Source organism: Colias philodice, chromosome 1, assembly GCF_061535455.1.
Source record: "Colias philodice isolate Cphi_HAF_F1 chromosome 1, ilColPhil1 Martin Lab GWU primary, whole genome shotgun sequence".
NCBI classification, from domain to species: domain Eukaryota; kingdom Metazoa; phylum Arthropoda; class Insecta; order Lepidoptera; family Pieridae; genus Colias; species Colias philodice.
This window is the reverse complement of record NC_143086.1, coordinates 14,945,465-14,969,694: the sequence shown is the minus strand read 5'-3', so window position 1 is coordinate 14,969,694 and position 24,230 is coordinate 14,945,465. Positions and strand designations below refer to the sequence as shown.

Here is a 24,230-nt window from a genome sequence, read left to right as displayed (position 1 = left end):
TGTGTTTCATTTTATCCTAGGTAATAGGTACCTTTACTACGTAGTACCACAGTATTACAATATTTTCCTAGAAATATGGTAATACTGTGGTATTACTATTATATTATGTACTCATATTCCGTGCTCATATTATTATACTTATAATCCGTGCCTTTACTTTCTAATTTTTTACAAAATTTCTTTGGTTTGTTATATACTAGATACAGACAGACGGAAACAAGATAGATTTTAATTCAAGTCATTATTATTTATACTTACCTACCTTTTATTACTGTATTTTACCTTATTCAAAATCTAGGTAGGCATCTTTATTTTAACCATGGACGTATAAAAAAAGACGGACGCCGTATTACGAACAAACAACATGAAGCCACCATAGTAAGCTAGCGATCGTGTAAAGACAATAAACACGCACACACTCTCACCATAGTTAGCTAGTCGGCCGCCATTACGCCGCACAGTGGATCCAAATTCAAGTTTCATGGACCTAGGATTCAATATCGGTCTATCGCGCTGATTTTTTTTTTCAAGGCAGTTAATTGAACACCGATCAACTTTTTCTTATGGTAAAAATCCCCTAGGCGTATAGTTTTTGAGAAAAAAAATTGTTGAGTTTTTTTTGTATGGAGAAAAATCTTTATTATTTTTTTTCTCGTGTTGCTTTAAATTACGAATGCTTAGATTCATATATTAAGTAAGTCCGGATGATATAGTATCCAGAAAAAAATAAAATATCTGCATCGACTTGCAGCCCCGCGCAGGAATGATCGATAAAAATTTCAATTTTCCTATGCTCTTTTCTCTTGTATTACCTGCGTTTTGTTGCTCAATACTTGCTTATTCGTACTCCTTACATGACATTAATGAATATTGAGAACATTTCAGCCCACTAAATACGTTGAGTTATATTTTTATATCTTAAAAATTTTCAAAAACAGGCAATTATAAAATAAGTCACAGTACAACGTAACCCGTGCCTAGAAACCAATTAGGTAACGACAACAACCTATCTGGAATGCGGTGTTAGTCCCAGTTAGTTCCGAGTATATAAACAACCTCGTTAGTGCCCAATCGTTAACGAGGTCCAAGTACATAAACAACCTCGTTAGCTTTAACGAGGTTGTTTATATACTCGGTCGCATTTAATCCTGCATGCCCTTAGTACCTGAGTACTCTTAATTTATATAAATAAGCCGCACATTAAACTGAGCTCCATTATATTTCCGACATTTACGAATACTATACAATGGCTGGCTTGAGTACTAATTTGGATATGTTCCTGATTATGAGGAAATTTGGTGATTTGAAGAATTTCAACCATTTGTTTGAAGTTATCATCTCAAAAATCCCATATGAACTGTCTGAAGAAGATCGCAGTAAACACAAAGATTTTTCTCGTAGTTATACACATTATAACGAAAAAATGGTCTGAGTCAAGCCGATCTCTGAAGACGTTTCTGACTCGGGAAAACAATAAAAGGTGGTTGGAATCTGACATCCAGTGGCCTACTTGTGATTCGGTGGACTTAAATGTTTTGTTTGGTGATTGTGCGGATGTAGATGAAGAAACTCAGACCAACTTTTCTTCTTTTATAGTTGAATCAGTTCCATCAACGTCCACTGCTGAAGCAAGTACATCCACTGAAAAGATATCTAGAGTTCCATTCCAAGATTTGAGCAATAAACAAAAAAAAAACGACGATCCGACTCTACTATGAGTGAAAAAAATGAAGAGGAACTTTTTTATTGCTTTACTGAAAAGTTAAAAGCTCACGGCAAAGCAGTTTTTGCGAAAATTTTAGAGCATTTGGAAAAATACCCTGATACTACCAAGTGTATCAGAATTTTTGTTAATTAAAAAGAAGCAAGACATTCCTGAAGACAAATCCTTGGCTGTTTTAACATCTCTTAATCTTTCCAAGTATATAAACAACCTCGTTAAAGCTAACGAGGTTGTTTATGTACTTGTACATCGTTAACGATTGGGCACTAACGAGGTTGTTTATATACTCGGAACTAACTGGGACTAACACCGCATTCCAGATAGGTTGTTGTCGTTACCTAATTGGTTTCTAGGCACGGGTTACGTTGTACTGTGACTTATTTTATAATTGCCTGTTTTTGAAAATTTTTAAGATATAAAAATATAACTTAACGTATTTAGTGGGCTGAAATGTTCTCAATATTCATTAATGTCATGTAAGGAGTACGAATAAGCAAGTATTGAGCAACAAAACGCAGGTAATACAAGAGAAAAGAGCATAGGAAAATTGAAATTTTTATCGATCATTCCTGCGCGGGGCTGCAAGTCGATGCAGATATTTTATTTTTTTCTGGATACTATATCATCCGGACTTACTTAATATATGAATCTAAGCATTCGTAATTTAAAGCAACGCGAGAAAAAAAATAATAAAGATTTTTCTCCATACAAAAAAAACTCAACAATTTTTTTTCTCAAAAACTATACGCCTAGGGGATTTTTACCATAAGAAAAAGTTGATCGGTGTTCAATTATCTACCTTGAAAAAAAAAATCAGCGCGATAGACCGATATTGAATCCTAGGTCCATGAAACTTGAATTTGGATCCACTGTGCGCCGTGAACTACCGACTGATTAACTGCGTCACTGTTTCACAAAAAATATTTAAAATGCCGTCTTGCGTGGTTAAATGGTGTCGCAACAGTACAATTTTAAATAACAAAACACAAGGGATTACATTCCACAGGGAAGCAAGTTATTTTTTTTAGGTTTTAATGACAAAATTATTACGGCAAAATTTATAGAAAAAAAATACAGCCGCCATTGTCATCAGGACAGCTGTTGCCATGGCAACACACACATGGATGTTTCGCCGCCATTACTAGGCTTCACTCAATGTTTAGGCGATATACCGTGCGTCTTTTTTTATACGTCCATGATTTTAACTGACAGGTATGCGAATTTGTAAGGGCGTATTCAGAAAGAAAGCTTGAAACTTATAAGCGCCTATAAGCGCTTATCGGCGCTTATAAGCGCTGGTAACCCGCGCAGGAAAATATATGAACATGCGCTTATAAGCGCTGATAGGCGCCGACAAGTTTCAACAAGTTTCAACAAACTTGTCGGCGCCTATCAGCGCTTATAAGCGCATGTTCATATATTTTCCTGCGCGGGTTACCAGCGCTTATAAGCGCCGATAAGCGCTTATAGGCGCTTATAAGTTTCAAGCTTTCTTTCTGAATACGCCCTAAGTGTAAACAACAGACTGTGGTATTGTAAACAATGATTACTTTATGAATTATTACCATATTTTACATTAGTGTTCACTTCAGTGAAAAGATTAATAATTATTGGCTTGAATTTCGAATGAACTCCCTAAATTATCAGGATTGGATATGGTCAACAATCAACATTTTTGAAAATTTTTAAAGATGGCGCTAATGTGACTTGCTCTGTGGATCGAGCAACCAGTAACCAAAATCTTTATTTTTTTTATTTCATCTAAAGGCATAAGAGCAATATTTTTTATTAAAAAAAATTATGACACCATTTTAGGATTACAAAAAGTTTTGTTCTTTTCAATGTGCTTTCAAACTTCATACGATTAAACAGCTGGCAATAGATGGCATTACTAGATAATTATTTAGAATTAAGTAGGTACTTCGATCTGAGTGTGAGAAAGCCTGTATATAATTTCGATGCCTATAATAATTATAAGTGCATGAAATACATAGTATGCCATCTGAATCGCACATGATTTTCTATACATACTTACCTAGATTTTCCATAGTGTAAAGTTCTTGTTCTATGAGAACCGTACGTAAGCGTAAACGTAAGCTAAGTGTGAAAATATTGCTGGTATACTTTCTTTTCTTTATTCAGGAATATTGAACGAGATAATAATAATATATAGGATTATACAGGGTGGATTTTTGCGACGGATCCTAATGGTTACAACTACAGACTTGGAAAGTGTGGTGGCGTACCGCAGTCAATTTTTCAAGTTCAAACAATAAATGACCCATCAGGCGCGGGGATTTTGGGGAGGGTCACACGTAACACGAAGAAGAGTATGCAGTTTTTAACTACATATCTAGCTGTGCCGCGCGAAGTGTAGTAGTTTATTTTCGTGAGAGTAACCATTACATAGGTACCTACGTACCTATTCATCCATACAAATACAAACACAAACATTTGCACAAACTTTGCTTTATAATGCAATGTTTATAATACATATTAGTAGGAGAAGTAGGGCAGGACAACCATGATATTATTACCTATGTATTTAAGACATTTTATTTCGCGGGAACTTTGCCCCACAGTGAAAAAATATACCTAATATGGCACTCTATTTGGCATCTGGGCACTGGGTAATTTTCTCGTTTTTTAATTTAAAAAAAATTAAAAAGGTAATGTTTTTTTATTGGTCTGCGCCGGAGCCCATACCCAACGGAACGGAATGAAATTTTTTTGAATTCGTCATCTAGGAACTCAAACAAACAAGCTAACTGAACTGAACTTGAACTTGAAGTGTTTAAATTAAATTATCAGGGTAGAAACCTTCCTGTCCTATTTTATACCTTTGGGGATACAATTTACCAAAATCCCTTCTTAATGGATGCCTTCGTCATAGTGGCTATCTGCATGCCAAAATTCAGCCCGATCGGTACAGTAGTTTGGGCTATGCGCGTTGATCGATCCGTCCGTCAGTCTGTCATCTTAGCGATAGTAGTACTTAACTATAGATAGATTAACCAATCTTATATATAAAAATGAATCGCAAAATGTGTTGGTAAGCGCATAACTCGAGAACGGCTGAACCGATTTCGATCATTCTTTTTTTATTATATTCCTTGAAGTACGAGGATGGTTTTTATGTAGAGAAAACGTAAATATTATGTACCACGGGCGAAGCCGGGGCGGACCGCTAGTTATAAATAAAAATCGAAATGTTTGAAAATTTTGCCGTTAAAACCAGTTCTTTTTTTTTCAGATAATTTATATAACGCAATGGTTTCAACAACTCAACTCCAACTAAAAAATTGGTTATAAGTCGATACGGTTAGTATCATAAAGACAGTATGGTAATACCTACTTAAATAATTTGCCTTTCTAATAATTTAGACTTTTAGTAGATATATGTACCTATTAATACATTTTCCTCATTTGGAAAATTGTTTCACGAAATCCTAGTATGGCTAGGATTTAGAAATACATACCAAAAAATCATGGAAGATGTCGAATAGTCTGGTTTATTAATATGCCTTTTTACTAGGTAAGTACTTTAGGTTTTAATTAGTTACTTCAGTATGGGGAAAGGGAGTTAAAGGTGATAAAGTAAATAGACAACATTGAATATTTTTTCATCTTTATTTAAGTTCAAAGTTCAATAAATAGACACCTTAGATATTGTTAAGACGACATAATATAACAAACGGAATAACTTTGAATATAACACTCACTATCACAGTAAAATACACACAAATATTCATGGTTTATCTAATTTATAACCATAAATAAAAAACAGAAATATGTATCTACTTAAAACTTAAAAATACAATAATATAAGCGATAGTTTAAAGTGAAAGATTTACGACACCTATTACATAGTAATATATTCTAGGGATTACACATTAACATTGAATCTACAATTTAACTTTAAACTATAACAAGACCGGAAAAAACAAAAGATTCTCATTCTGTTAATTACCTCAAGTTAAGACTTTTCCAATAATCAATTAATTAATTAATCAATCGAATCAGTCGATCCCATAAGTAGTTACTTAATTAGAATGAAAAAAAAAATTATGATTATCCAACGTTTATCAAATGGGAGTTACGTTTATTGATTCTTATCATTATCATTGGAAACGGTTTGATCGATTTTTATGGAATTTTGTATAAAAATGTAGTTAGTATCTGTATCGGTCTTAATAATTCTTTTTAATACCAATTGTTAAGGGTACCCTTGCTGGGTCAACGAGTTTTTGTACCTATATGCAAGAATCTTGAATGCACGCAATTTTTTGTTGGTAGTTTAATCAATACTTATATAGTAATAGCTACTTATTACTATCTATTAATCACAAAAAATTCCTACTGACATCTATTTCTAAAAAATAATGCAACGAAATAAGCAGATAACTTCTTACAGATATTTACCGAACAACATCTAATATATAACAATAATTTATCCTATATATTTAATTACATTAATATATATTGGTTATATATTATATAACGTCAGAAACACAACCTCTAATAATAATTAAAGTATGCACGCCTTAAATACTATTTGGTATTTCGCAAAAGGAGTTCTGAGACACATCTAAAGAAAATATCCAAGCATAATAAGCCTCTATTTTTTAAATATATTCTTATAATTAATTTACTTACATAATACATTATTAAATACCAAGTCATGTCTTTAAATAACAGGATGAAAAAGAAAAAAAAAAGGAAGGAACTATTTACTGATAAATTAGCTGAATTGGAAACCTAACATTTTTTTTACCAAAAGTACCTATTGGCTACTAGTATAGGTACTTATAAGTTGTAATTAGGTCAAATATTATATTATAGATATTTATAAGGATATTTAACTACGACTACAGGCTACAGCTACGAGTATGAACCTACGTACCTACGCATTGTTTTTTTTACACGCTTTATATTAGCTTCACCTGTATGTTTGTATGTTTGTAACCGACTTCTTTGGGCGCGATTTTGACCCACTTTAAACGGTCAGATTTCGTTCAAACTTTGTAGATTTATTGAGGACCGATGACAATACACTAATTTGATAAAATTTTCTATTTTTTAGTTCGGTTTTCTATAAAAAGCGTGTTTTTTAGTTTTTTTAAACTATTATTATTTTACTTATGCTACTAATGAGTAATGAAGTGAATAATAATGTACTTATTTACTTATCATCTTTCTACACATAGAGAAACATGTATACATACCTAATTTGAAAAGAGTTTGACATGACACATTTTTTTTTTGTATTTTTAATACAATAATATTTTTCAACAGGTACCTACAATAAACATTAACTATAATACTTATGTATTAATCTATAGACTCTTATTTACCTACGTTGCAAAAAAATTCGTCAAAGATAACTTTAACAGCGCTGAGCAAATAAAAAAAAAAAACAATAAATCAAACCATCAAACGTTAAATAATAAACACAAATAAAGGTACTGAAACATCTTATATTTTTGCTTTTAAGCAAAATATAGTAATAACTAATAATTAACAATTAAATAAAAGTAACATTGCAAAATTGTTTCTTCGTAAACCAGACCTCGAAGTAAGTCAAGTCCTACATTTTTGGTTTCTGCTCTTATATACCTACTCTTTAGCTTGCGAATCCATGTGAGATCCAATTTTTCCCTCGTTTAAATAAAGTTTACTTCGAAATCTGTTCATTGAAGGAAATAGACACATCGCATTGCAGATAAATAATGAACATTCGCAGAAAAATTATTTGCATTGAAATCTAAGTTTGTTGCAATGAGATATGTCTTACCGAAAAAAGAAGGGTAGACTGCCATCGGATCCTTCGAGTCCTCCACCTAATAACCGATATAATGAAATTAATCATCTCACAAAATATATACAAGAATAAATTAATAAACTTAAATAGGTACTCAAAACCGATAATAAAAATAAGAGGGTATTTTGAGTGCGTTTAGATTTCGGCGGGATGGGGTCGTCGTCGATTGTGAGTGCGCATGTGCCTAGTTATCATATCGCGGCGGCAGGCCGCGTATGGGCAGGACGGGCAGCGGTAGGGCTTCTCTCCCGTGTGCGTGCGCTGATGCGTGGCCAGATGATCAGAGCGCGAGAAAACTTGACCGCAAGCGGAGCAAGAGTACGGCTTCACGCCGCTGTGCAAGCGAGCGTGGCGCGTCAACATGTCGGAGCGAGCGAAGCGACGGTGGCAGATCTCGCACTCGTAAGCCCGTGCAGCATCCGGGGCCTTATCCCTGTGCCGGGACGCGACGTGCTTGGCCAGACGATCGTGCACCGTGAAAGTCTGTCCGCATATTTCGCAAGCGTGCACGGGCGGCACAGGCGGCTTCGGCCGCTCAGATTTTATGGAGAGGTCGAGCGGTGCGTCCTCGGGCGCCTTGACGTCGTAATAAGAAGTATCGAGCATTAGCCAATGTGGAAACGGATAATTATTATTATTATTTATTTGCACCGTGAGTTTGTCGAGCAGTTTTGACAGGCGTCGCCTCTTGAACATGGACCGGGGGCTGTAAGTTTCGGGAACAGTTTCAGCCATGCTTCCCGTTCTGTTTGGCTGGGGCGGTTCGTCTCCATTCCTTTCCGGGGCCAATGCTGTGTGCCAACCTAATAAAGAAAATTCTAAATTAGTCAACATAAATAATATTTACTCTATTGTTTTGTCTCTAATACTTAGTAACTATATAGATAACATTACAGCAGCTTTTACATGATTTAATAACAGTTTCTAAAATAATTTTCCATATACTAAAGCCTTCACAGTAAAAAAGTAGGAAAATAGTGTGTACAATATTCCCGCCGAATAAATTGTAAACTCTATCTAGTTCAGATAATATAATAACTAGATTAGTCTTCACTAAAATTTTGAAGCGAAACGTTGTTTTAGATTTTAGGTATCCTATCCATAGATTTTACTGCTCGGCTCTATCGGATGAAGTTTTTATGTTTACTTTTTAGGCACATGTTAGTTGTTGCCTACTAATCTATACTAATAATAGAAAGCTGAAGAGTTTGTTTGCTTGTTTGAACGCGCTAATCTCGGGATCTACTGGTCCGATTTGAAAAATTCTTTCGGTGTTAGATAGCTCATTTATCGAGGAAGGCTATAGGCTATATACCATCACGCTACGACCAACAGGAGAGGAGCCACGGGGGTGAAACCGCGCGGAGCGGCTATATTTTATATGCGAAAGTTGAGGTATGTAGATATTATGTAAATGTTTGTTACTCTTTCACGAAAAAAACGACTGGTCGGATTTAAATAGGATTTAAATAAAACTTCTTAGTACCTAATAGGTACCTATAGGTTTATACGTCTGACTTCTGAGTATCACGTTATGAGCTATAGAAATACTTGATTTTGCCCCACGGGTGTAACCACGCAGCACAGCTTGTTATGTAAGACCTTATCACAAATTTGTGTAATCATCAAAACTTTTTTGTTTTATACATTCGTACCTATGTAATTTCCAATGATACAATTATAAGTTAAAGTAAGTATAAATTTAAAATATTTTTTTTATTAATAAAGGCAGGTGCTGTGGTTTTTTGCTCTTATTTATTTTGCGAGATGTCAGGCATGAGCAAATACTGATAATAAATTGCACCTTTAACGCATCTGTCTTTTGACTATAATGGGCGACCCTTATCCTAATCATGCGATTGGTAAAACGCTAAACTTTTTCAACCAATGGGATGTCTTTGGGCCGGTACAATAGCTACTTCCCCTAATATTTTGAGAAAGACGCGCGGGTACTGGATTTAGAATGATTTTTTATGATCTTACAAGGCGTTGCTAATGACAAGTAACAAGCAATGATAGAGGGGGTAACAATACAATACATTCTACGGGCTTATATTGATACCGTAGCGGACCTAACGAGGTAATATATTTTGTATGCGTAATTTTTGCAGAAATTCTTTGCAAGAATTTTGCATACGCCGTATCATTTGATTAAGTTTCAACGAACTTGTATCAATCCAATGATATTAAACTAGAATGCAATCTCATATGGAAATGATTGAATTTCATGGAATTTTTATATACAATGGACGATAGGTTTGGCTTCAAGCTAAGCATACGTAAAGCTATTATTTTAACTTTATAGTTTATATAAAAAAGGTAGGTATTCTACCACAGCTTGATTTGTAGGCCGAAGGATTGAAATTTATAATAAGTACCTATACTTTGTGGTTGATTAATACCTACACAATTATGAAGTATTACAGGAAAGTTTGGGGTAGGTACCTAAACTTTAAAAATTTCAGTATAAATTAAAAAAAAATAATCAATAGTCATTTGGGAAGTTGAACAACTGCAACTGGGCGGTCAGGAACACGCTTTCAAGGAAGTGAAAATGTAGAGCTTATTGGTTATTTAATCAGGAATTATTGATATAAGAATCCACAGAAGTGATGAAATATTATATTTGCACTTCCGTGGAAATTTAAATATCTCTTCTAAGAATTTTCGTAGGTATCTGCGTTTTTTTCACAAAATTATCGGAAAGCAAAGAATAGTTCGTAACTTTTGCAGAATTAAAGAGGTTGCATTTAATTTCTCCACATTCCTGGAAAAACTGATAGAACACCGTAGAGCGACTGCTTTTAAATGGAAATATAACACGTAATACCTATATTAAGCTGGCACTCTAACAAAAAGTAAAACCATAATTACACGAAACTTAAGGAGAATTGAACACACATGATTTACATATCCAAAGTGAGGGTCCAAGTCGCTAACACGGTTATACACATTCACACAAGCACTAGTTCGTTCCATGCAGTTATAATCCACTGCATTTTTGGTACTGGGATGCGCTTAGAAGCGTGAGTGTTGCGTAGTGAACGGTAAGTAAGGTCGGCGGGTCGGGCGTGCGACCGTCGACCGGTCCAGCCGCCCCCGCGCCTCGTATAGGCATAAACATTTACACACGATCGTAATTCAATGCACTTTTACACGTCTGTCTTACAGCACGCCTCCAGTCCGACTGACAGGCGACAGCCGACAGGCGGAGCGCCCGCGCCACCCCCGCTACACCTGCCATGCGAATCGCTGCAATGCGCACACGCACCGTACGCACATACCACTATAAATTATAAATCTTATATAACCTACGAGGCTTTTCTTTGTTATTTTCATTATATTATTTTTTTAAAACGATGTTACTTTATTTGTATGCAACGATGTTACTTTATTTGTATATAACATATTGAATACCTACTAATATAAGGCGACGAAAGTCGAAACTGTTATATTTGTCAATTTCTAAAAGATAAAAGATTTTCACCTACTATTTGCGTTCGTGTTCGTTCATCCCTACGTCTGCGACCAAGATTAACTACTTATTGCATCTAGTATTATAAATATTTTATTATTTGTTGGCTGTATCATATTGTATGTGGTTGTATGAATCTCATTTCAAAATTAAATGCAATTGAAGAAAAATAGCTCACCTGATAAAATAGTTTTTGACTAGGTATCTTCTCAATAGATTAGGTATTTTGAATAGAAGAATATCGAAAGAACTAGATAAATGTAGACGACCAAAATTTTATTTGTTTAAATTAAAGTAAATTATTTAAGTTACCTAGATTTAATACTTTTTTTATTTTTTCAAACATTATTCGTAATGATCAGAACAACATTTAATTAAGAATTTTTAATTCAAAGGGTTATTCTAAAATTTGAACGGTAAGTATATTTACACGAAAGTTTCAATAAAAGCATTCGTGCGAATATCAATAAAATGGGGTTGTTCACTAGACTCTAATAAAAATCGACTCTCTTCCGATTGACGTGGTCAAAATTTGTATTTACACAACGCGGTCGAAAATGCAAATTAAAGTTTCAAATTAAACACTAAGCTCAAAGTCAAACTAAAGATTTACTTAAAATATGCAAAAGGCATTTTAATCCTATAAGAAACTGAACGTAGGTATCATTTTAGTAGCTGAGTACCTAAGCTGAGTACATATAAAGCAAAAGAACGGACAAGATTGGATTATTATGTAGGTAAGGCATATTATGAATTTCAATACTCGCTAGAGGTACCTACACACTCGATTGTAATCGTATATTGTTTAAAAAATATATAAAGTATCCATGAGATTGTGACGTCATAGTTAAGTAGGGTTGTGATTTGTGAGCATACCATACCCATGTTGATACTTTAGAGTTTAGACTAATATTACTTTTTTTAGGGTTCCGTAGCCAAAATGGCAAAAACGGAACCCTTATAGTTTCGTCATGTCCGTCTGTCCGTCTGTCCGTCTGTCCGTCTGTCACAGCCGATTTACTCGGAAACTATAAGTACTACAGTGATGAAATTTGATGGGAATATGTGTTGTATGAACCGCTACAAAAATATGACACTAAATAGTAAAAAAAAGAATTGGGGGTGGGGCCCCCCATACATGTAACTGAGGGATGAAATTTTTTTTTTCGATGTACATACCCGTGTGGGGTATCAATGGAAAGGTCTTTTAAAATGATATAAAGTTTTCTAAAAAACATTTTTCTTAAAGTGAACGGTTTTTGAGATATCAGCTCTCAAAGTCGTAAAAAGTATGTCCCCCCCCCTCTATTTTTATAACTACGGGGTATAAAATTCTAAAAAAAATAGAGGTGATGCATGCTAATTAACTCTTTCAACGATTTTTGGTTTGATCAAAGTATCTCTTATAGTTTTTGAGATAGGTTGATTTAACTGTAATTTATTATATTTGCTGCTACGGAACCCTTTGTGCGCGAGCCCGACTCGCACTTGGCCGGTTTTATTTTTATCATCTTTTTTGACGAAGTTAGATTCGATGAAAGAAAGAAAAACAGCTTATTATAGTTTCTTGGAATATTTTTACAATATAAAATTACTTGCTCTAAGTAAAATTATCTATCACCCACTTTTCCGCCTGCTTATTTAAACTTCTGAAAATTACCCATCTATCAGGAATTAATATTTTCATATTCATGATAAATAATGAAATATCATCTATATTATTTACAAAATATAATCAGTATTAAACTGAAGCTCGGTTTCGATTTCCGCGTAAATTACCTACATGTTTACAGAATAAAAACTGAAGCGCATTAAATTCATAATACATACATATATAGGTACCTAGCTGTATTTATCCCTCTTCGGCCATCATTGTATTCATAATATGATATAATGAAACTGGCTGTAAGTATTTTGTTTCATGAGGAAAAAAGCCTCCGGTGATCATCAATCATCATACGGTAGAGGAAAGTAACTAAATGTGGGCTAGTGCTTTAATATGGGCTAGTAACATTTCTCATAAACAAACAATCGAAAGCCGCAACTAATGACTATCTTCTGTCGCATTCATTCGTCCTATAAGCGCAATCACTCTATCTCATCGGTGTGGCGCGAGTTGCCGTTGGGGTAAGAGGTGGTCACTGCACCGCTGCCGCAAAATTTTGTAGGGTACGTAAAAATGTGTTGTTTTATCATTGAAAATAAGGGATTAGTGTAATGACTATATGTTTTATTCGTAGGATATGAGTTTAATTTCATGTGTTTGGAAGTTTTACTTATTTGTTTTCTATTATTTAAAAGATGCAATGTTAAGTTTGTTTTCATTAAGAATTTCGATTATGGGCTATGTTGGTGATTGCTGAAGATGAAGAGGATATCCCCTTAGATTCGGACACTGATCCTGATCCTATAATCGGCGAAGAAGCTCCTACTTCTGCAGATGCAGAATGTATGTTCTGCCAGCAACTTTTTTCAGAGAATACAAGTGGAGAACTCTGGGTTCGGTGTTTGAGCTTTGGGCACATAATGATTGTGCTAGGCCAGAATTTGATACATGGATATGCGACTTTTGCAAGTAAAACTATTAATTTCTTAAAATTACCAAATTTCTTTGATCTCTACGTAGATATTAACATAATATAATTGTTTTTTCTTAAGAAATACATAGGTGGCCCATATTTGAGGGTCTGGTCCATATTTGGTGCCTTTTTTCTAATTTTGTTTTTGGTTCAAATTTAATATTATAGTTTATTAATAAAAAAGTAAGACTGTTACGATGTTATGAAAAAATGTATGACTAATTACTATTACATAAACAAAAATTTATTTTTCAAAAAGTTTTTTATTTTTGGCCCAAAAACAAAATGGTAGCCCATATTTGGTTACTTTCCTCTAAGGATTAACTATTATTCAAGAATGTTTACATGGTTCAAAATCGAATGAACAACGATACGTTTTCGATGTAGGGTGCAATTATTGGGTTTGCTTAGAAAAATATTTTTATTTTGACAGATTCTTTTTTTAATGCAAAGAACAGAATTATGAGGCATTATTGACAAATGGTTGATTTTTTTTTCAATTAACGCATTCGCGTCTGTATGGCACGGGCGGACTGTAACTTGTGTCTCACCGGAGAAGTAGCATGACACTACCGCCTATTTCTTATTTATGGGCTATCGGAAAATCCTAAAAATTTTGTGGAACAAATCGTTTGACACTCGTAATTTATCCGACGAGTTCGACTAACGCCCACGCGATTGGGCCGCGGACCATCTCTGACCATCATTTTTCTTTTTGTCATTGCGTACTAAGACCCCTGAAGAACCTCCATACTGGTACAAATGACCCAATAATTTCTGTCAATATCCCATATGAATGCTACTGTAGTAGATACTGTGTTTCGTTCGGTGACTGGGAGAACCGGAGGCCCGTTTCCTTTCCTTAACCCATCTCACTCCTTTCCTTATCCCATACCTATATAAGTCGGCAAGCCATTTACAGAGGCGGAAGGCCTCTGCAATTAGTCTTACACCTCTGCAAACGTTCACCAGCTCCTTTGTCGATAAATAAAAGAATATTCTCCCTCATATTGATCTGTTGTTCAACTAAGGCAAATGCGTAGGTATTTATAAAATATTTGGAGGTTTTTAATTAAGGAGAATTTTTATTTTTGATAGGCTTAATGCGTACCTACGTATTGTAGGTACTTATATTTAATACGTATATCTTTAGAGTATATTTATTTAGAAAATAAAGACTTTTTAACGGATTTTAAACGTGATTTATTCATTATACAAGGTTTAATCTAGGAATGTAGGTACCCTTCGGTTTTAAGTACCTATCTACAACTAATTATAAAGTACTAGATTTCCGCCCGCGGCTTCGCCCGCGTTTTCAAAGAAAACCTCGCATAGTTCGCGTTCCCGTGGGATTTCCGGGATAAAACCTATCCTATGTGTTAATCCAAGTTACCCTCTATATATGTGTTAAATTTCATTGTAATCGGTTCAGTAGTTTTTACGTGAAAGAGTAACAAACATCCATACATCCATACTTACAAACTTTCGCCTTTATAATAGTAGTAGGATTATTTTCCCGAGCGTGGTCACGAGGAGGCCCGGACACTGTCTCCCCGTGGCCCGTGACCACGCTCGCTGTAGTGTTCGAAACGTCGGGAAAATAATATAATGTATAAATCGCGTTTAAAATCCGTTAACAAGTCTTTAATTTCTAAAATCAAACACTAGAAAATAGTATATTTATTTCTATAATACCATTGAGCTCGTGTAATAATTAATTAATTAGTGAACGTTCGATAGAATCTACCTACATCAAATTGCTATTAATAATAAATAGCAGATGCTTATAATATGCTGTGTCGCAGTGCTATTACAAATTGCAGGAAATTCAAAGTGGAAGGTAGAGTTTAATTCTACTTATTAGTATTTTATTTGAACTTGAAGCATCTCCGATACAAACCAATTTAACATTTCTTCGTACCCGGTAACAGGCAGCATTACCTATTACCCGAACAGATAACGTAGCAGCGTTGGATTTTTTAAGTTCTAACTAATTAATAATTAGTTGTATCTTTAATTCTATAATATTATTTCAAGATGTCGTTTGCAATAATATTTTATTGTTTTGACTCGTGAATTGATTCGCTTTTCTAATGATAACCTGAGAATTTATTGTATATATTTATTTATGAGGTTTGGTTAATATGAGTAGGTACTCAACCTGCATATTTTTTCGTTTAAATTGTTTCGTTAATATGAGTACCTACTCGTTGTTCGTAATGTTATACATATTAGTAAAGTAAGTAGGTATGTAACTAATCTGAAATCTGAATATTGATAGCAATGGCCGTTAATATTTTAAACGTAGGTAAATACATACCTATAGTATAGACTATAAGTAGAATAGGAATATTGAATAGTATTATAATTGCATACACATGATACTATGTAGGTATATAAAATTGGCGTGTCACGTGGTATCGCGGAGTTTGCTACCAAACTCCTCTGAAACGGCAAGACCGATTTTTACGAAATTTTGTGTGCATATCGGGTAGCTAGTAATATTATGAACTATATGTGTCGCGCGGCTTCAACCGCGGTCGAATGCGCGGGCAAAGTCAATAATTTTTATAGCTGAATGCTTATAATAGACGTGTTATTCAGGTATAACGCAGTTCATTAAAGAAACGAATCTTCAATGGCGGCGCTTATCATTCCCTCTCGCTTACACACGGCCGTACGCATGCAAAAAAAAAATGGAAAAAAAAAACCGGAAGGAAGTTGGCGCGGAAAATCTTTTTTTTTTACTTATAAATATATCAAAAAATTGCTCCTTAAATGCTCCATCAGAATCTGTAATTGCTCCACTTCTATAATTATTATTAGTTTATTTATAATTAATTTAAAAAAAATCCAAATACTGAAAACTTGATTTCCCTATAGAATGAAAAATATTCACTTTTCATAAAAAAAAAATTTTACAAAAAAATTGCTCCCGATTTGCTCTATCAATTACAAAAAAAAATATTTAATTTTGATAATTTTTACAATAATTAACTGAAAAACTATGTTTGCATAGTTAACTACTGCGCTGTGACGTCATCAATTGTCGTTGCGACGCTTATGGGCCATATTTACATGTATCAGCACTGCAGCGATATCTATAGACCTTAATGTTTATGTTTTCTTATTTATATTATTTATTAGATTTCCGCCCGCGGCTTCGCCCGCGTTTTCAAAGGAAAACCCGCATAGTTCCCGCTAACGCAAACGATAGCAACTTGACACCGAAACATGAAACAAGCGACTGAAACACAAATTAATTAAAAATTACTTGAAGTTTTAATAAAACGAATAAACGTAATATGCGAGTTTAGGGATGGGTAGGGAAATGTTTATAAACATACCTATAATAAGAATGATTTTAAATACATAATAATATCTGTTCCTTTCATCATTTGCTAGATGAAACTCAATAATTAAAATATGTCGCATAGATATTCTTAGAGTATAAATAGCAACATAAGGTTAATTTTAAATAATAATATTATTCCCAGCATAAAACTTATTAATGTCATTTTATGGTAATTTTATATTAAAGTGTAATATGATTGTGTTTTATTTAATTATTTATTTTTATATTAGAAAGATAAGTAAAATAGAATATTAAATAAACAACGGAACCGTATTTTTAAAAGGCTAAGAATATCTATGCGACATAATATTTTCATTGTTGAGTTTCATCTAGCAAATGTTGAAAGGAACAGATATTATTATGTATGTATTTAAAATCATTCTTATTATAGATATGTTTATAAACAATTCCCTACCCATCCCTAAACTCGCATATTACGTTTATTCGTAATATAAAAACTTCAAGTAATTTTTAATTACTTTGACTGACCGGTTGGCGTTGGTAGTGGCTCTGCCTTCCAAGCCAGAGGTTGTGGGGTCGATTCCCACCCGGGGCAAATATTTGTGTGATGAACATAGATGTTTGCTCTGTGTCTGGGTATTAATTATCTATATAAGTATTTATTTAAAATTATATATGTACTTATGTTTATCAGCCATCTGGTTTCCATAACACAAGCGAAAGCTAAGTATGGAATCAGATTGTGCCATGTGTGAAAACTGTCCTGAAATATTTATATTTAACTAGCAGTCCGCCCCGGCTTCGCCCGTGGTACATGTTTACGTTTTCTCTACGTAAGAACCATCCTCGTACTTCAAGGAATATAATAAAAAAAGAATTAACGAAATCGGTTCAGCCGTTCTCAAGTTATGCGCTTACCAACACATTTTGGGATTCATTTTTATATATAAGACTAGCGGTCCGCCCCGGCTTCGCCCGTGGTACATAATATTTACGTTTTCTCTACATAAAAACCATCCTCGTACTTCAAGGAATATAATAAAAAAAGAATGATCGAAATCGGTTCAGCCGTTCTCGAGTTATGCGCTTACCAACACATTTTGCGATTCATTTTTATATATATAAGATTAATTTGTGTTTCAGTCGCTTGTTTCATGTTTCGGTGTCAAGTTGCTATCGTTTGCGTTAGCGGGAACTATGCGGGTTTTCCTTTGAAAACGCGGGCGAAGCCGCGGGCGGAAATCTAGTAAATAATATAAATAAGAAAACATAAACATTAAGGTCTATAGATATCGCTGCAGTGCTGATACATGTAAATATGGCCCATAAGCGTCGCAACGACAATTGATGACGTCACAGCGCAGTAGTTAACTATGCAAACATAGTTTTTCAGTTAATTATTGTAAAAATTATCAAAATTAAATAATTTTTTTTTTATTGATAGAGCAAATCGGGAGCAATTTTTTTGTATTTTTTTTTTTTTTTATGAAAAGTGAATATTTTTCATTCTATAGGGAAATCAAGTTTTCAGTATTTGGATTTTTTTTTAAATTAATCATTATAAATAAACTAATAATAATTATAGAAGTGGAGCAATTACAGATTCTGATGGAGCATTTAAGGAGCAATTTCAGCTTTGGCCGCCATTGAAGATTCGTTTCTTTAATGAAACGCAATATGGTCTACATACTTACATAGGTTTTTCCGAAAGAGGAACTTACATAGGTACATACATTCATGCATGACATACTCCATACTCAAAAACTTTCACGTTTGTAATAATTGTATTAGTACCTACCTAGGTAAACTCAAACTCAAACATTTATTTATTCAATTAGACTTCTTATAGAAGCACTTTTGAAACGTCATTACATACCTATTTTAAAATTTACCACCGATTCGGAAAGCAGTATCTACGGAGAAGAACCGCCAAGAAACTCCATAGTTGCTCTTTTAAATCATGTCAGTCTCAGTTTAACAATTTTACAAAATACATATGTAACATCATATATTATAATAACATGCCAAAGAACTGTCCTGTGGTTTTTTCGCGACAACCCTCCATGGGTTTTTAATTTTTATCGTCTCGTTTTTATCGTATCTGTAATACATATAGGTACTTAATTATATTTCATTTGTGAGCTTTTTGTATATATGATAAATACTATAAAATAGGATTTCTGCTTATATGTTTAAAGTTAAGATAGGTAGGTAATTATAATTAATGAACAGTGATCTCTTTTCTATTCATTAGTGATTTTATTTAACTTTTATTGAATTATTTTAAAACGTATTTTTGCAATGAAATTTAATTACATTTTCTGTCGTTGTATCACAACCTTAACCGTTTGAACCGCAGACAAATAAATTGATGGAACTACTTCGTTATGACAAAGGTATTCTTATATCTTCAAGGATGTATCGTAAACATGTACAAATGTAAGGATAAATATGAAACATTATTCCGTACCTAATGCATTGTAAAAATGTATCCACTTCAAGAATACCGAGCTATTCAATTCAACAGGTTGGTTTGATTTTACGCCAAGATACAATACCTACTTTATGGTTACTTCAAACCTTCAAACGAATAAAAATACATAGCAAGCTTTTTATATGTACCCACATGATTAAATTATAAATTATTAGATACTGTATTTGGATTATTAAGGAATTGCAATTAATAATTTATTTAAAAATCGAATATTTTAAAGAAATGTAGATAATTGCGTTGTTTACCTATATTAAGTTATCATTGTACCTATTATGACTAAAAATTGCATCTTTTTATTAAAATTTAAGGCTGCAGTCTAGCAAAATTGCGTTTTCAACAAGTTATTTGACAATTTTTTCCCGGCTAATGAAATGATAAACTGAATTTTTTTTTCTTGTTTATCAATAAGTGTTATATACGCAATGCGCGTGAATTTTTTCACATTTATAAAGTTACTTTATGTTACCTTAATCAGGCCTTCAAGATAAGTCTCTTTCCCCCAAAGACATTTCGAGCTAAGTTTGTGCACTCACTACGTTGCAACCGATTACAATTTATACAATCTGATCAGCGCATTATTATCCTTATATAGTCGTTATTAAAAACTGCTGAATACAATTGCCGAAAAACTTATGATTTTCCTAATTAAAACGTTATAAATTCATTAAATTTCCCATTTTTTGCCTTACAAAATCTATTGATAAATACTGCTAAAAGTTATTTTTTCCATTAATTTATTCGAGTTGGTTGAAGACCAATGAGTATTAATCCTTTAAAAAAAATTTTTTTTGAATTTTGATAATTCTTTAAATATTAAAAAAATATTTAAAATAATTAGGAAAAATCCTAGTGAATTTCTTTAGTCGCGCTCCTTGGGCCGGAGCGTTCTGACGTGTGCTCTACGCTCGATTTTCCTTCATACCGAAGTGAAAGTTGCTCTACTTCATTAAATTTAATATTTTTGTTAATTGATTATTTTTATCTTAGTTTTGTGCAAATATTCGTATTTTTAAACATTTGATTTCGATATGGAAAATAAACGAAAAAAATACGCGTGTAACTACTAGAAAAAAAATTATCTTCGAACATAAAGTTAATGAAACCAAATAGATTGCAAAGGTGATTGGCAACAATTTCTTTATTTTACGGGGTGTCAGTAAAGGGATGTATATTTCTTTAAAACTAAAGTAAGCTCATAAATTTTCTTATAATATATTTTTTTTGAAGTTCCAAAAATGTTTATTTTTCGTTTGAGAAATACGAAATATAATATAGACTTGTATTGAGAACTTGAACTTCCCAAGTTCATCCGGGGAAATCCCCAAATGATTTGTTTACTCCAAAATTATATGCCGAGGTGTTTTAATTTTTTCTTCTAGTCATTTTCAACGTAGCGGCATGTTGTTTGATTATTAATTTTGTAACTTAAATACAGGATGTTGGTTTTATATTCTGATCTTACAGACGCGCTGACAAATTTAGTCCGCCATTTCTAGTTTAGTCCACCAACTCTAAGTACCAATATTAAAACGAATGGATTATCATCACATCATCAAAACTCAGATGTAATGGAAGATCACAATAACATAGAAAATTCAGTGGGTGTTGAGAACTAAACAAACACAAGTAACAGAGACGCGAAGAATAAAAAAAGAGGACGAAAACGATAATTCGTTGATGCTTTCCCTTTTCGACGTATTGTTAGGGTACATCACCAATCTGCAAAAAACAAAACTGATGATTCCCAATATACAAACAATAACAAATAATCGACAACAGTGGTGAAAATTTGCTGATCACTATGAAACATCCTTCAGTGGTAGCAGATTTACTCATTTAAAATGTATCGGTGAACAGCGTAAAGGAGAGGAGGACAGGAAAACATTATGAATGTGGATGGTGGATTGTATACAGGGTGTAATCGTTAAGTATGTGCAGACGATTATGACGTTATTATTGCAGGTATCAAAAAACTTAAAACTGATATCGAAATTACTTTACCTAATGAGCAAAATGACAATAATAACTTTTTAAAAGTGTAACGAGAAATATCTAAAAAATTTACTTTATACACTCCCATATCAAAAAGGGAAAATGGGACTAGTAGAAGTTAAATGTCTAATTCCAGCAAAAGACATGAATGCGGAAGATGCGGTTAAAAATAAAAAAAATTAATATTTGAAATACAATGCAAAAAATAACACTTTTGAAATACAAATAAGCAGACTTCTGCTTGTGCAACTAAACGTTGCAGAAGCAGAAGTCTGCTTATTTGCTGTTTAGACTGGAGTGAATCATTCGTTAAATATAGAATATATAAAAAATTATGTAACGTTTAGGCAAAATAAAATGATGGACCATTATCAAGATTTTACATAAATTGCCTACTGTCAGAATTGATTGATTCGAGACTTCAGCATCCAGGACCCATCCTATATCATTCAAGCGATTGAAAAAAAAAGAGATAAATCCAGTGCAACCGATAAAGCATCAGAATGCAAGCAAAAGATTAATTAGGTTTATCAATATAAATCTATATATTATACATAATATAATAAATCTGTAGCAGACGCGAAGACCGACATCCGCGCGGACGGAGTCGCGGGCGGAAGCTAGTCAGAAATAAATATCTTTTGTTTTCATTTGCGAATTTTTCTATTTTATAATTTTTTAACACAAACATTACATTTTTTTTATTATATACAAAATTTGTTTATCCGTTTTATTAGTTAAACTGAACAACTTTCACTAAGAAACTTAGGTCGAAAAAAATGTATAGAGTTATGCATTTTGTATGGAAAGCTTATTTTTTTTTTATATTTCGTCCAAATTTCTTTGTAAAAGTTGATCAGTTATATAAACATGAAGTTGAAGATATCAATAGAAAGTATTCGCAAATTTTGTGTACTGATAAAAAAAATCACCCGGTGTAATTTTCACGAAAATTGTTTCAAATTGTCATTTTTGGTACTTATTACGAATATTAAATTATGCATACGAATGATTTAATTTTTAAAAATTAAGTAGAGCAACTTTCCCTTAGTACATTTGTATTATTTACATATAGGATGACAGGATGCATTTGTTTGCACTACTAGACCAAGCCCTTAAAGTCTGAATCGGTAAAAATTCGGTCACCAAATTGTTAAAAAGTTTCTTTTATTCTTCAAAATTTGTTTAATTAATGTGAAAATAACATCAACGTTTTAAATTGCATATTTACATCAAAATACGAAAATAAAAAAATTAATTTAACACCAAAAAGGTTTAAACATACCAGACAAATCCATGCTGCCCATATCAGGTGATTAGGAAACCAATCAAAAAGTCCGTGTATCTAATAATAGAGTCGAAAAGTTGAATAATTTCACAACACAAGTTCGCAACTGGTAACTACGTCACTGGGGAGTCAACGGGACCAGAGGTCCCGCACGCACGATGTCTTACCGACGAATGCGTACTGTAAACCGTTATGCTGTAAAATCAGAGCTGGGGTAAAAAATAATAAGAAGTTTATTGCGTAGTCTAAGGAGGGTCCGACTCAGGGGTTCGCGTGAGAACGGGGGTGGCTTCGTGTACCAGCTGCCTAGATGTATGGACCTAGGTGAAGGGTAATCTATTCAATTCTAACGCCTACTCTTGACCTTGTTATTGTTTCGGTATCGGATAAGATCATGCTATGCGATTTTGGTTGTGTCTTGTTGTTGTGTTTTTTAATATTAGTGGATATGATTAATTGTTATAGTTCAAGGGTTGTTGATATAATTAATTGGTAAGGATTTAATCGTATATTGGTACACATATGAATTATGAATTGATTAGGGATTATCCTACTAATATTAATTAATTAATATTATTATTAATTACTTAATAATATTTAATATTATAAATGCAAAAGTTTGTGAGGATGTGTGTGTGTGTGCGTGTGTTTGTTAGTCTTTCACGCAAAAACTACGGAACACAAAGAGTTTTAAGAATTCATCTATTATAGATATAATATATATTTGAAAAAAAAAAATGCATCTGAAATTTTATAAGTATTTTTTACGTACTCAGCGTATATATACATATATCTATAACCTCCATTGAACTTATTACTTAGAATACCGACGGTGGGACACCCTGTATTGTATACGTTAATTAACTAAGCTATAAGGATATATATATTATTCATACACACACAGACGCACTCGCAGGTAATCCACGCTGTACTAATGTGTGTGTGAGTACTGCAGCGAATAATCCTTTTATCAATCGGAGGATATTGTAAGTGAAAATGTATGTGAACTAATAATTTTAGATTTAAGCATTTTATTTTATACTAGCTTTCCGCCCGCGGCTTCGCCCGCATTTTCAAAGAAAAACCCGTTCCCGTAGGATTTCCGGGATATAACCTATCCTATGTCCTTTCTCGAGTATCAAAATATCTCTATACCAAATTTCATGCAAATTGGTTCAGTAGTTAAGGCGTGATTGAGTAACAGACAGACAGACAGAGTTACTTTCGCATTTATAATATTAGCATTTAGCTCTAGTATGGATGGTTATTCTAATGTCATCGAGTAGACAATGGCAACGTTACCACGTGGTTACCACACATTAACACGTTCGCTGCGGCACAGATATATCTGTACTTTCCATTACTGCGTTACGGGTCGTTTTAAACCTTGTCCTATACCAGACATTGTGGCGGCACGAGGCATATTAAACCCCACCGCCCGTAGGAGACCAAAATCCTTTTTTTGGCGCCAAATAAGACAAAGTGTGCGGCTTTTGTCGTGATTATTATTAACAATGAGTTCATTAACCTAAATCTACCGTC

At 33.4% G+C, this 24,230-nt stretch overlaps 1 protein-coding gene and 1 long non-coding RNA gene across 4 annotated transcripts in view; one reads left to right on the top strand and one right to left on the bottom strand.

The window, feature by feature from the left end:
• The window catches only part of LOC149491498 (uncharacterized), a 151,459-nt gene that overhangs the window by 92,773 nt on the left and 34,456 nt on the right, over positions 1–24,230 (top strand). The gene's annotated exons all lie outside the window — the stretch shown is intronic.
• On the bottom strand, positions 6,872–22,870 carry LOC149491500 (uncharacterized). Of its 3 annotated transcripts, none has more exons than XM_089698310.1 (2): positions 22,686–22,870; positions 6,872–8,347 (listed from the first exon to the last, which is right to left on the bottom strand). In XM_089698310.1, the coding sequence occupies exons 1-2, from the start codon at positions 22,705–22,707 to the stop codon at positions 7,680–7,682; spliced, it is 690 nt and encodes a 229-aa protein (XP_089554436.1). In that variant the 5' UTR covers positions 22,708–22,870; the 3' UTR covers positions 6,872–7,679. The 3 variants fall into 3 exon arrangements, with proteins under 3 accessions (XP_089554436.1, XP_089554450.1, XP_089554444.1); XM_089698324.1 differs by lacking the exon at positions 22,686–22,870 and adding an exon at positions 10,419–10,722; XM_089698318.1 differs by lacking the exon at positions 22,686–22,870 and adding an exon at positions 10,446–10,722 and having other exon boundaries at positions 6,873–8,347.

What these genes read in the sequence shown, in the direction of transcription:
- LOC149491500 (XM_089698310.1), bottom strand. Translation starts at nt 22,707, where the DNA reads ATGGGCAGCATGGATTTGTCTG. An exon ending in GGGCAGCATGGATTTGTCTG is followed by an intron (nt 8,348 to 22,685) that starts GTATGTTTAAAC and finishes TTTCTTTATTAG; the next exon opens with GTTGGCACACAGCATTGGCC.